The sequence below is a fragment of the Gobio gobio genome, assembly GCF_949357685.1.
Source record: "Gobio gobio genome assembly, chromosome: 25".
In the NCBI taxonomy this organism is placed as follows: Eukaryota; Metazoa; Chordata; class Actinopteri; order Cypriniformes; family Gobionidae; genus Gobio; species Gobio gobio.
Window position 1 is genome coordinate 29,169,635 of NC_137121.1, and position 13,321 is coordinate 29,182,955.

At 37.9% G+C, this 13,321-nt stretch overlaps 1 protein-coding gene across 2 annotated transcripts in view; it reads right to left on the bottom strand.

The window, feature by feature from the left end:
* Positions 1–307: 307 nt before the first annotated feature.
* spty2d1 (SPT2 chromatin protein domain containing 1) overlaps positions 308–13,321 on the bottom strand; it is a 13,608-nt gene continuing 594 nt past the window's right edge. The window contains exons 2-6 of one of the 2 annotated variants that reach the window (XM_079809879.1): positions 12,769–12,883; positions 8,068–9,630; positions 5,675–5,831; positions 1,114–1,191; positions 308–790 (exon numbers count right to left, since the gene is read on the bottom strand). In XM_079809879.1, coding sequence (XP_079666005.1) covers positions 691–790; positions 1,114–1,191; positions 5,675–5,831; positions 8,068–9,630; positions 12,769–12,883 — 2,013 coding nt within the window. In that variant the 3' untranslated portion in view covers positions 308–690. Of the gene's footprint in view, positions 979–1,113; positions 1,192–5,674; positions 5,832–8,067; positions 9,631–12,768; positions 12,884–13,321 lie in introns of both variants that reach the window. The other variant, XM_079809880.1, reaches the window with a different exon arrangement.

Genomic DNA, 13,321 nt, shown 5'->3' on the forward strand with positions numbered 1-13,321 from the left:
CTTTGCCCCTTTGAGCATAGGGTTGTCTGGATCAATAACCCTTAAAAGTACTGTGGTGGTAATAATTTGCACTTGTAACCCATTGTGTCAAATGGCGCAAAGGTTCTTCACAGAATGCATTGCATTGCAACTAAGTGACAAATTAGTTTGTGGACTAGTGGTCTAGACAAACCAAGAAATGTTGACATTTGAATGCCCACAGAACAAAGTTAATATTTGAGTTTCATACCACCCTTTTACTTCCAGATTGCTGTAACCAGATCCGCCATTAAAGCAACAACAGAATTAACAAATGACAGGACAACAGTATCTGTCAAATCACTTTAACAAAAAAATACATTGGAAAACTGGCAGTCTTCTGTCTTTTCTCACCAATTAAATAGTACAAGTAATAAAATAACTCTCCCGAAATCAGGACCAATTTTGAAGAAGTTGGTGCTTGAAATGTAAGGCATCCACATCAATATACTTACATTATTTCTACAGATACAAAAATTGCCATTCTCAGATATTAATTTCATATATAATTTTCTCCGAAGCTCAGCTGATGGGCTCATGATAGTGCAAACCTGCTCCCGTGGCCTGGGCTTTCAAATAAATAGTGTAACAATGTCAGCGGCACAAGGAAGGCATTTCCATTCTGCCCCGGGTCCAACCACATAAGACTAGATCAATGTCAAGTAAAGTAAACTAAATCTTTTTCCGCTTTGCTTTCATTGCTAGTTTTCGTTTCATCTCCTCCTCCTCCAGTCGCAATTCTTCTTCATCCTCCTTGATACCCAGGCGTAAACTGAAGCAGAAAAAAACAGATGTCATTATGGAAGTAACTTTCGCCGGTCTTCTGCTTAAAGGGAAGGAAGCATTTTTATTTCGGTCTATCGGGAACACAATCATTTTCTCTTCTTGGCATTCTTCAGCTTCATCTCCTCAAGTTCTCGTCGTTCCTCCTCCTGGTCCTCGAACACCGCCATTCGCAGGCTAATCAGACAATCGGGGCAAGGCAAAACACAAGAAACACACAGAAAAGAAGCAATAGTGTGGTGATTTGGTGAAAATGAGGATGAACCACAGTTTCCACTCATAGTATTATTGCAGATTAATTTGTTGGTTTACCTCCTTGCTTCCTCTTTCTGCTGATCTTTCCAGCTGCTCTCCATAAACTTCAGTGCATAGTCACTTTCATCTTTATATCTATTGAAACGAAGGACACGTTACCACAATGCATGCAAAAAAACGTGTATTTTAAGGCAGTCATTTTAAAGGGGTCATGAATTGAGAAATCAACTTTCCCTTGAGCTTTTGAAAAGGTCATGGTAATATAAGAATATCCTGTAAGTTTCAGAGCTGAAAACGTCCTTGTTAGTCAAAGAAAAGCTTATATTGACAGCCGGCTCAGCAAGCGCTTGATCTGGGAATGTGCCTCCTTGTGACGTCGGAGTGTGCTGAAACACTGCCTTAACCGAAGACGACAAACACCTGATTCTGTAGCCACGCCCACCGATTTGTGCATGGCATGTTAGTAGGGATGCTCATATTGACCATTTAACTGTTACCCGAAAGTAAGAACTCTGACCGATTAATACTATCAGTGAAGCGGTTTAAATGTTTTTTTTACGCTTTGTTTTGTTTATTTGCTGCAGGGTTAAACAAAAATATGCTGTATTTGTTCACTTACGGAGTGCGTCCACACGTGCAACTACGTCTAACCAGACATATTTCGCAAAATGAAGCAATGGGAAAGAAGAAGCCTACCGTGTGGGACCATTTCGACAGAAAGGGCAACGAAGTTACTTGCAAAATATGCTACGCCGTATTAAAATACAGCAGTAGTACAAGCTCCTGACTGGTGGAAAGCAAATGAAAGGCGTTTCCCGAGGCTGGCCCCTCTAGCGAGGCGTTATCTCTGTATTCCCGGGGAACTAGTGCCATCTGAAGCCTTGTTTAAGGCTTTTCGTAGTGTGGTTATGGTCAAGTTTACTAAAGTTAACATTGTCACGCATGTTCTTCTCGCCGCTGTTTCCTGATGGTTTATAGAACAATTACCGAACAATTAAAGTCGCCCTCTGTCATTTCAAAGAACAACACAACGGCGTGCGCAGAAGGCGCGCGCGCAGTCAACAGAGGCTCGCGCTGCAGAGCCAGACGAAAGTATAAACAAGGCTTGGGAGGTTTTTTCCTGCTGCGGTTTTAACTGTCAACAGGCTGCGCTCCAGACTAACCCACATCACTTAGACATGTTACTTTATAAAAAAAATTATAAAAAAAAAACATTCACGGTGTGGATTGAGGTAGGCCTGCTATTTTTATTTGACAAAAAACTATTCCGGTTCTTCAAAGCTTCAAACGGATTCAGTGTATTTTCGATTTGTCATCTTAATTCGGTAATTATTTAAGAGAAAATATTTAGTGTAGGCCTATTCATTTTATCTGATCTGTTTGCTGCTGTTTGCACGGTAAAATAAACCAGTGGAAAAAAAATAAACCAGTCTTTTTAGTCAATCGTATTTTTATTTAATGCCAATTCAATAGTATAATCTTATCAGTTAACTGTTAAAAATCGGATAATGAGCAGCGGTTGTTGGTTGGGAAAATTAACCGAAATGAGCATCCCTACCTGTTATAGATAAATAACATAGGCCTACGTGGAGCTAAACCGGATCGAACTTCCATGCAATAAGCTTAATTCGGATTCCAATATTATGAATGCATGGATGAACTTTATTTTGAATGAATATCCAGCTCATGTGGGGAAGACATTGCGCGTTTGTTCCTTCATTTCACCACGGATTCGTTTGTAAACAAGAGACTGGCTTTGCAGACAGGATGAGATATGAATGAATGAAGCAACACACTAAATGTGAGTAAAACAAATTTGTGTTATGCGTGACAGTATTGCATTGTTACAGATCGTTTGATATCTATTGATTAGGTGTACGTGTCTAACTGAACATAACATAGCACGCTGTCACAGGCTGGAGAATCCTTTATTTGAGTTGTTGGTTCAATGTGCTGCGATTCGTGACATGTATGGGCTGGACATGTATGCGCCGGGGCTCGCAAAGCCCAACGTCCCGGGGCTGTGCTTTCCAGACGGGCTACCAAAATGTATCACCGACGGACTATCTTAAATAGTGAAATAACATTCCTTGATGTGCGTTGTTCACTCTCTTGACTCCAGAGGTGGACTAAGTACATTTACTTGAGTACTGTACTTAAGTACACTTTTTGAGTATCTGTACTTTACTGGAGTATTATTTTTTAGGGATACTTTTACGTTAACTTCACTACATTTGAAAGACAAATATCATACTTTTTACTCCACTACATTTCTATCAAAGTCCTCGAAGTCGAAAGTTGTTTCTGTAGCAGCTTTGAAAGTAAGTAGATTATTTTTTCTTCTTTAAAAAGGTTTTTATTTATAGGGTCTTGTGAAGTTTCCTAACAATTTTTAGAACACTGATCAGTTTATAGCAAAATGGAAAAAGACGGTTCCTTGGCACAGTGTGCGCACCCTGGCCATACTAAAAGTGTGTTTTAGTTTTCTCAAAAGATTAAAGATTAGTTTAGTTGGCATACACTTGACGCATGTCTCATAAAATGTAAAAAAATGTAAATGTCTGGGAGAAAGAGAAGAGTAAACAGTTGGGAGAATTTCGGATGCAGTATCAGAGTATAGGGTCCATGCATTCAGCCTTAAAGTGACAGCAGCTTTGTAAAGAGTGTTGTAACTTTTATACAAGTATTGAAATTAGTTTAAGGTGGTCGTATGCTAGCATGTCGGATGGAGCATCACTAACTGCCTTAAACCACCATGATGACATAGCGTGCATTTATACAACAATGCAACAGTAATAAAATACATTAAATACATTTGCATTTACATACAAAAGGAAATGTACTTTTGATACTTAAGTACTTTTAAAAACAAATACTTCTGTAGTTTTACTTAAGTAAAAATCTGTTTTTAGTACTTTCACTTGTAACGGAGTAATATTTGACCAGTAGTACTTTTACTCAAGTAATAGAGTTGTGTACTTTGTCCACCTCTGCTTGACTCATACAATCACGGAAGTTTTGATCATGCTGATTTGTCTGACTCTGCAGTGAGGCTTGTGCGTGTGTGTTAGTGATGCACAGTTCGCGGATATATCCACCGACCGGGCGGGCCAAGTAATAAAAAATAACATTCCAATTAAACGCGGGTGGGTGAGAGATAAATCATTATGTTTGTTTGATTAAGACATTTTGCGAGCCCTGTGGGGGTGATTCATTCTGGTTGCCGTTTTCCCACACGCTTTCAAAACAATTCCTCACTTGTACTCACGGGGGAGCAGAAGCTCTTTATAATATGCAAAGCTTATCCAGTCATAGCCGTGGGCTTTTACTTCCAAGTCTTCAGTGTGGCACGCCCATAAAAACAGAGTGTTCCATGAGAGAGGCTCAAAACCAGGGTAGAAAATAACCTATTATGATGTTTTTTAATGTAAAAACTAGGTAAAAAAAACTGGGTAAAAAAAAAAAATATTGATTTCTCGATTTTAATCGATTCTCACTTTTACAAAACAATATAGATTCTTAAATCCCCAGAATCGATTAGTCATCCTGTTTTCAGTTAATGAATGAAATAAACATTGTAGCGCACCTCCCATCCAATACATCGCAATAATCTTTGTGCTTTATTACTATTGATATGAAAAAGTCTCAGATTACGTCTATTTTTTACGAATTTCAAATGCATAAATACCGCTTTGGCACGAGATCGCTCTGCCGCAGCTCAGCTCAAGAGAACCGGCAGCACGGAGCGCACATGAACGGATCTTCTCTTCCGCCTTAATACCAGTTACAGCGGGAAATAAACATGAATAAGCATCTGAAAGTGTGTTAAAAGATACATGACAACTTACTGAAATCCGTATCATGTCATATAGAATAACTCAAGTGTTTTAACCGCAGAAAGACACAAGTAAAATGGCTTGTATACAATGTCATGTAACGTCACATTTACCTCAGAAAAACCATATCCAGTGTCCATAAACTCGTTAATCAGCTAGAAAAATTAACTCTAGAGAGGAGCATTTTGCTAATTATATGCACCACATTACATAGGCTATTGATTGTCATTTTTAATGTTCGTCAATATTTAATGTATGCATGTAGCCTATGAATAAATCTGGCAAGTTATGACAGCCAAATGTTTATATTTAAAAAAAAACTAATTGGAGTAGAAATATGATTATGTAATTGTAAAGTTAATATTATAACTTATTATAAAAACAAAAATCATTTACTGTAATTTAAGTGTTTGTATACAAATCAGTTAATTTTTACCTTCAATATTAGTAGGCTAATGTAGTACCAACTGACTCCCATAGTTTACAACAATAGTTCAGAGATTTGTTTTCCTTGAGAAAATTGGCCATGTATTGCACCTGATGTATATCTAAAATAATCGATATTGAATTGAAAGCTTGTGAATCAAAATCGAATCGAATTGTGAAATTTGTGTCAATACCCAGCCCTAGTAAAAACCACGCAAACGTCATAAGTTGACCTCAGACAACAGTATAAAAAAAATAAAAAGTCAGTTCATGACCGCTTTAACTAACAAGATCAAAATACTTGTTTTTAGTCAAATTATATTTTATGTAACCATAAAAAATGGGCGAGAACTCACTTGGACCGGTCATAGCCAAAGATTTCCCTGATATGTTTTGAAACTTCATCTTGGTCTTCTCCTTCATCGTCGATGAAGTCATCCATCTCCGAGTCATACTCTTCCTCATCTTCATACTTCCGTTTATAAGTGGATGTTATGGGGGGCAACGATGGTCCTTCAAAAATAACAGGGGATACAACTTTAAAAACATGCAAGAACAGACAAGGAATTGATGTTGCTACTGACTACAAGTTTAAGACATGCCCTCATTTATGAAACAAGAATGAATGCGTGTGTAAATAACTCATAAATCCATGCAAATTCAATGCAACAATTCAGAGACACAATTAACGCAAGAATTATTCTTTCATAAATAACCAAGTATGTAACAAACGAAAAACAGTACTCCTAATTTTGCAGATGATTCACTAAAAGCAGAAGCTTTTATTGTTTTATTTATTAAAAACAATTAAAGGAATATTCTTGTATTGTATAATATCTGGTAGGGCTGCCCGAACTAAACTACTAGTCGACTAGAAAAATCTTGTTCATTTAAGCCATTAGTCGACTAATCATACATTTACATGTCTGTACAGTGCGACATACATGCACATGCTGCGAAAATAAATTTGCTGCAGTAGCATGTGTGTGATACAGTTTTCCATGCGTGTAAAACACTGCCGCTTGTACTCGTGTGTAAGGTTAGTTGATGCACATGCACCCCCTCCCGCTCAATATCCTTCAAGAACAAGAGTGTTTGTTTAACGCAAGTTAACTTGGTGAGACCTACACACAAATCCGCTCATCATTGTGTTACCGGTCACCGCCCAGCTGAAGGGACGCTAAGCGGGTTTTTTTTGTATCATGTATTTTAGTAATCATCATAAATTAGGTATAATTCGAAAGCTAATGTTGTATTTGTTACAAGAAAATGTAATGACACCCGGAATGTGGATGACACCTGGCGATATAGCACCTAAACAAAATTTGGGGTAAAATATTTTATAGTACAATATTTTTAATTTACAGTATATTTAAACTTCCATAACCTTTTCATACTTTCATTTGAATTGCTTTAACTTCAGCCGAGTGTCTTTCAAACGAGACCAAACTTGGGTCAATAAAGCACTCTTGAATTACAGCCATTTAAGTTTGGATGGTGCATTTTCACGTCTAGTCACAAAAAAGGGGGTGACAATTTAGGGGTTAAAGTTTTGCGTGAGCTCAGGCTTTTCTCGCTTCCTATATATAATCCATTCATAATTGTTTTGTTTGTCATGCAGACGACCAGCTACTGACAGACACATTTAATTATTGGAGTGAATCTGCAAAATTCTTCCGAGAGTCCCTCCTGAAATTGTCCACAGTGATAACCATTGCAACGGACTGGACAAAACATCTGACAAGCCTATGACAAAATAGCTCAGAGCACAAAAACGAGTCTGTATTGGCTGAATACGTTCAGCAGCTTCTACTGCTAAAGACAAAAAAAACTATAAAATATTATTTACAAAAAATACATTATTGGTATTAATAATTCAATTGTTTATTTTATTTTGTATTTTCAAGTAATGACCGTAGTTATAGAATTAACCCTTCTAGGCTGCTGGGGTCTGGGCTTAAAGGGAAAAAAATAGTTTAAAAAAAAAATCTAAATGGCTTGAGACTTTGTGACTCCTGTACTTGCCATCATACTTCAGAACAATAAAAGTACTAAAGATTATAACATTTTCGTTTAGTAATACTAAATGCACAGTAAAGCAAATTCATCTTAATTTATAATCGGACAGATTACAGTTGTAATAAAATCCCAATGGAATCTCTTTGGAATCTGAGGGATATAGGATACGACACAGGGATAGGGATTAATAATGCTTGATGAGCTCAATTGCAACCCAAAATAATTTTGACCTGTCCCCTCAGTTTGTAAAAACAAACAAAACGTACATGAACGTCAGCAAGAAACAATTACAATCGTCTTTTTGGCTTCCTGAGTGAAAAAAAGGATATAAAACAAATAAATAATTCATAATAAACACTGAAATATTCCACAAAAAAATAAGACTTGTTGATTTTGAGGTGACGTAAATGTTTGCGTCACATCTCTTTCTGGTATCCTTGTCTGTAAAGATGGTAACTTCTAGAATTATACGTGACAGGAAATCAATAAAAACTTTACACAGACAAGGTCAGTGAGTGACTTTAACACACTGCGTCTCATGTCAGCCCTTAACATGCGTTAATCCTGTAATGCCTACTTCTGTTGAAAGTTCATTATATCAATGGATTTTAAGTTTCTTTCAAGGGACAAATAGTAATAATTTTGGGGTATCTTGGGATTGCGATCTGTAGAAACGGTAGTTCTCTTCACAATATTAACAATTAGTATTAATGAAACGCTTATCTCTTACCAGGAGGTTTAACGAAGATTCTGTGGCCTGTGGGGCCAATCACTGTCCTGGGGGCTTGTGGCCCCGGAGGCATCCCAGGTCTCGATGCAAAGTTCTTTGATGAAATAGTCTCTGAAAAAACAGTACACTGAGCTCTTCCAGGGCCAGAGCTCAAGCCATTTATCGGTCTCCCAGGAACACCACCTCCCATCCTACTTGGTCCATTTATAGAGGCCCTGGAGCTTCCAGGAACTTGCTGACTTTGCAAACTACCACCTGGTCTTGGTTGCTTTGAGGGGTCACCAGAAGAAGAGGGTCGTACATGTCCGTTGCTACCAGGCCGAGGTGGAGCAACACTACCAGGCCGAGGTGGAGGAACACTCCCAGGTCGAGATGGAGGAACACTCCCAGGTCGGGGTGGAGGAACACTCCCAGGTCGAGATGGAGGAACACTCCCAGGCCGTGATAAATGTCCTGGTTTTGCTGGTTTCTGAGGTGGCCCACCTCTATCAGAGTTACTAGGTCTACCCTGCAGAGAGTTTTTGAGTGGTCCTTGACCTGATCTAGCTGGACCAGGAGCAGCTACAGTGCGACTTCCCGAAATACTTGATTTCCCTTGAGATATTGAGGTATTCCCCTTCCTTGGGGTAAGGTCACTTGAGGTTGTGGGCCTTTGCCCTTGTGAGGGTCTAGGTGGTGCTTGTTTGGCGTTAAACTGAGCACCGTACTTCATGGCAGCTTTACCATTTAAGGCACCTGAGGAGCCCGAGTTGTTTCTGTCTCCGTGTAGTTTGGCAGAACCTGGAGTTCGTTCACTGGATGCTTGGAGCTTTGGCTTTTTGCTGGTACTGCTTGACTGGTGTCTTTCTACTGGTGGCTTGGGCAATTTCCCATTTTTGCCGTCTCGATCTACATTCTTCTTCTGAGAATTTGAGCTGGAATGAGATCTGCTGTCTTTCTGTCCAGAATTCTTGTCTGGTTTTACGTCCTTCCCTTTATTCTGTGTCTTAACCCTGCGCTCCATTTCCAGTTCTCGAATCTCCTCGGCTGTTCTTAGCCTCTCTTCAGTCTTCTTCACTACTTTTAGTTCAACAGGTTCGTACTGCTTCTTTTGCGCAAGTTTCAAGAGGTCCGCAAAGTTCATTGATGGCGGGCCGGGCCTAGCTGGAGCACTGGCTTTTTTTGGTTTAATGTCAGCTTTGTTGGAGAACTCAGTCCGAGAATGAGAATGAGAATGAGACCGAGACTGAGGCTGATAATGAGACTGAGAATAAGACTGAGACTGAGAATGAGACTGGGACTGGGACTGTGGCTGGACAGGCCTGCTAGGTTCATCAGATTCAGAATCTGTACCCTCATAGTCATAATTAATCTCATCATCATCATCATATGCATTTGACATCTCCTGATCTTCTGATCGGTCCCCCTTTGAATTCCTCCTTTTGGGCTGGTCTATGACAGGGACGCCGTTGTAACCTTTGAAATTGTCCTTGGTTCGTGAAGCCATTGCTCGTGCCTTCCTGTCTGATTTCAGCTCCACTCTTTTGGCTAACAGCTCTTCTTTTGCTTTCTTATTCTGTAGATCTAAAAAGGAGAAGCAAAGTGATATCAAAATATGCATCATATAAGTGCCATTTTCTCTCCAAATCCCTATGTCAGGGCTGTCCTATCCTGCTCCTGGAAGGCAACTATCCTGTCAACTTCCAATCATAATTAGATATGCCTGAACCGCCAAACCGAGGTCTTCAGGAATACTAGAAACTTCCTGGGAAGTGTGTAGGAGCATCTTGAAGCAACACTCTGCAGAACATTAGCAGGATTGGACACCCATGCCCTAAGAATTTTTTCTTCTGTGAAAAACAGAAGGTAAACTTCTATAATTAAAACAAATGTGGATGGATGCCGTCAATATTTTACATTTAAACAAAATAAAATTAATAAAAAGTGGTCCATACAACTTATTAGTAACAAAATTGGTTGATTTTGTTTGTTATTGATTATGTGATATGAACAAAAAAAAATCTATCGTGATTTTTTTTTTTATCAATATTGCGATTTTGAAATTTCCTTACACATACATTTTTGTGGAAGCTGGCTTGATTGCCAATATTTGCGGGCACAATATCTTTGCATAAATGATATGAAGTTCGTTATTTCTTTATGCCTTTTTGAACTCTTTTCGTATGTTGTGCAGTTCGCAAATGCCTGTTTTATTTTGTATACATGGTTTGGAAGAATCTTTTTCGCGTCTTTTGCAACATTTCACAACGTTTTTACGTGATGCTCATAGTAAAAGAAGTTAAACTTTTTAAAAAAATGCATCTCTAGACCAGTGACTAGTGTTTTTAACCGCAAAAATGCGTTCTGAGTGAATGGCTCTAAATACTCTGTTTTGCCGCAGTGAAAGTTTGACAGGTCTCGCAAATTACCTGGATCTGATAAATCATCCCTCCTTTTATTGGTCCTTATCTTGCCCTGAATTCACCTTCCCCGTTTCTCTGCTTTCTTCCATGTCGTAGGGTAAGGAAAAATCGTGCTTTCTGCAGTTTAGAAATAGCGCATGCCACATCGCCATTTTATCATGATTTCGATTAATCGCACAGCCCTGATTGAAAATACGAGTGCTCCGATCGGCCAATAATAGCTTTATACAGTTTAATTGGGGTTATTTGTTTGATTGATCATCTCCATAGAGGAAAACTCTTTTATGCACATCTAAAATTGCTTCACTACATTTACCGGTCTGGCAGTTCTACCAGGTGTTTCAAAAGGACATTAAATTGCATTTGTTCGCTTCATTTCACCGCGGATTCATTTGTAAACAAGAGACTGGATTTGCAGACAGGATGATATTAAAAAACAATGTTGTGCTTTCTGGATTTGACAGGAATGATGCAACACACTTATGCGAGTAAAAACATTTTTTTTTAATACGTGATAGATCGTTTGATACAGATTATGTGTACGTGTCTAACTAAACATAACTTCCACACCGTCACAGGCTGGAATATCCTTTGTAATTAAGGTGTTGTTGTTTCATTCTCCTGCGATTCAGGATCCAACTTGGACATGTACGGGCCAAGGCTCGCACTCTTAAATAGTGAAATAACATTTCTTTCTTGATGTGAGTTGTTCACTCTCTTGACTGGTAATTTGAAGGAAAAATACAAACATGTAAGTTTTGAACATCCTGATTTGTCTGCAGTGAAGTTTTGCAGATGCTTGTGTGTGTGTGTGTTAGTGATGCGGTTCACGGTTATATCCACTGATCGGGCCGGCCAAGTAATAAAAAATAATATTCCAATCAATAAATCAAAATGTGTTTGTTTGATAAAGACATTTCGCCCTGCGAGTGAATTATTCCGGTTGCCATTTCTCCACACGCTTTCAAAACAATTCCTCACGTGTAAGGGAGTCGAAGATCATTATAATATGCAAAACTGTTATCCAAACATAGCAGTGGATGTTTACTTCCAAGTCTTCAGTGTAGCACACCCATAAAACACGAGCGTTCCATGAGAGAGGCTCAAAACCAGGGTAGAAAATAACCTATTATTTATTCATTATGATGTTTTTGAACGTAAAAACCATGCAAACGTCATAAGTTGACCTCAGACGACAGTAAAATTTTTTTTAAAGAGTTCATGACCTCTTTAATGGATTAATTACTCACCACAAGACTTGTAATGTGCGCTAAAACAAAGTAAATACGGTCCAATTCCATGGAGACTTTAAGCTGTTCCTAATCACCTTTAAGAGAGGGAATGGAATATGTTGCACATGTAATAAAAAATCTGTTTTGAATTTATGATACTTTTCTATTTTGTTTTATAAAAATATATATGACTTATATTTTACTTAAAATAGTTGGCCTATTATTTATTTTAGTAATCAATATTGGCCAATACTGCTTCCAGTGATCATAATCGGCCCCAAGAATCCTGATCGGAGCACCTTAATTGATTAGTTGAGCCTGTGAGACATCACTTTATAGTAGTAAAAGATGCATTTCTATGAAGAAAAATGTATTTGAAAAATTATGAACTAATTGCATGACCTAAATAGCCCAGCGCATGTGAGGACTTTATAATAATCCCTTCAAAGAAGCTTATAACCATTTAGTTTCATGTAGGCTACCTGTGTGTCATGCGTGTGCCATTGAATGTGTAACGTCTAACTAGGACACTGTTTTGCGTTTACATTTTATCTGAAAATGTCATAAGAGTGCGTCCACCAGACAGAGGGCAACAGAGAAAGCAGCTGAATGATTTTGACTAAAATATTTATCTTGATAATATAATTTTTTTATTATATATATATAGCAACTGTTTATGTATTATAATAAATCTCCTTACACAAAAGACAGACTGGAGGTTTGAATTGCCTTTATTAACATTACTTATTTAAAAATGACTTTCTGGTTTACAATTGTGTACAAGAAGTTGGTTGTTTTACAACGAAATCTGTGACATTTACATTGTCGAGATCAACCTTGCCATTTTATCTAAATAATATAAATACTTTTATGGTGATTTAAGGTGTTTTTACTATCTTGACAGCATCCATCCATCCCCATTCATTTTAATTACATGTAAGAGAGCAGTCTTTTGTGGTCCACAGTTCATGACATGAGGGCAAGTAAACAATGACTTGGCTGGCTATGGATTTAAGGAGAAATGTTATATATATATAGATAAACAAGGATTAGACAGAAAAAGGTACCTTTTTTCCTTTGCTCCACAGCCTGTTTTTTCAAGAAGGCTTGCACCGCAGCCGAATTAACTCCTTTGACTTTGTCATCTTTCTTGGGTGGACCAGTTTTTAAGCTATACCGCTTCTATAAAAGACAGACATGATAGAAAGCTATTACAACATGTATGAGCATATGAGACTACATAAGCCTTGAAGGATTAGTTCACCCAAAACTGAAATATGATAATATATTGAAATAATATGATATTTTGAAGAATGTTTGTAACCAAACAGTTGATGGTCCCCATAGTATTTTGTTTCCTACTGTGGAAGTCAATGGGAACCAGCAACTGTTTAATTACAAACATTCTTCAAAATATCATCTTTTGTGTTCAACAGTAAAAAAGAAAATCATACAGGTGATGCTTACATAATCATACACACATCATTTTTGGGTGAACTATCCCTTTAGGGTTTCGTATGACTTTACAATACATGGGCGAAATGTATTAATATCACCCCAAAACATTAGTCTGACATGTTACAGCAGTAAAACATTTGAATTACTAAAACAACTACATAA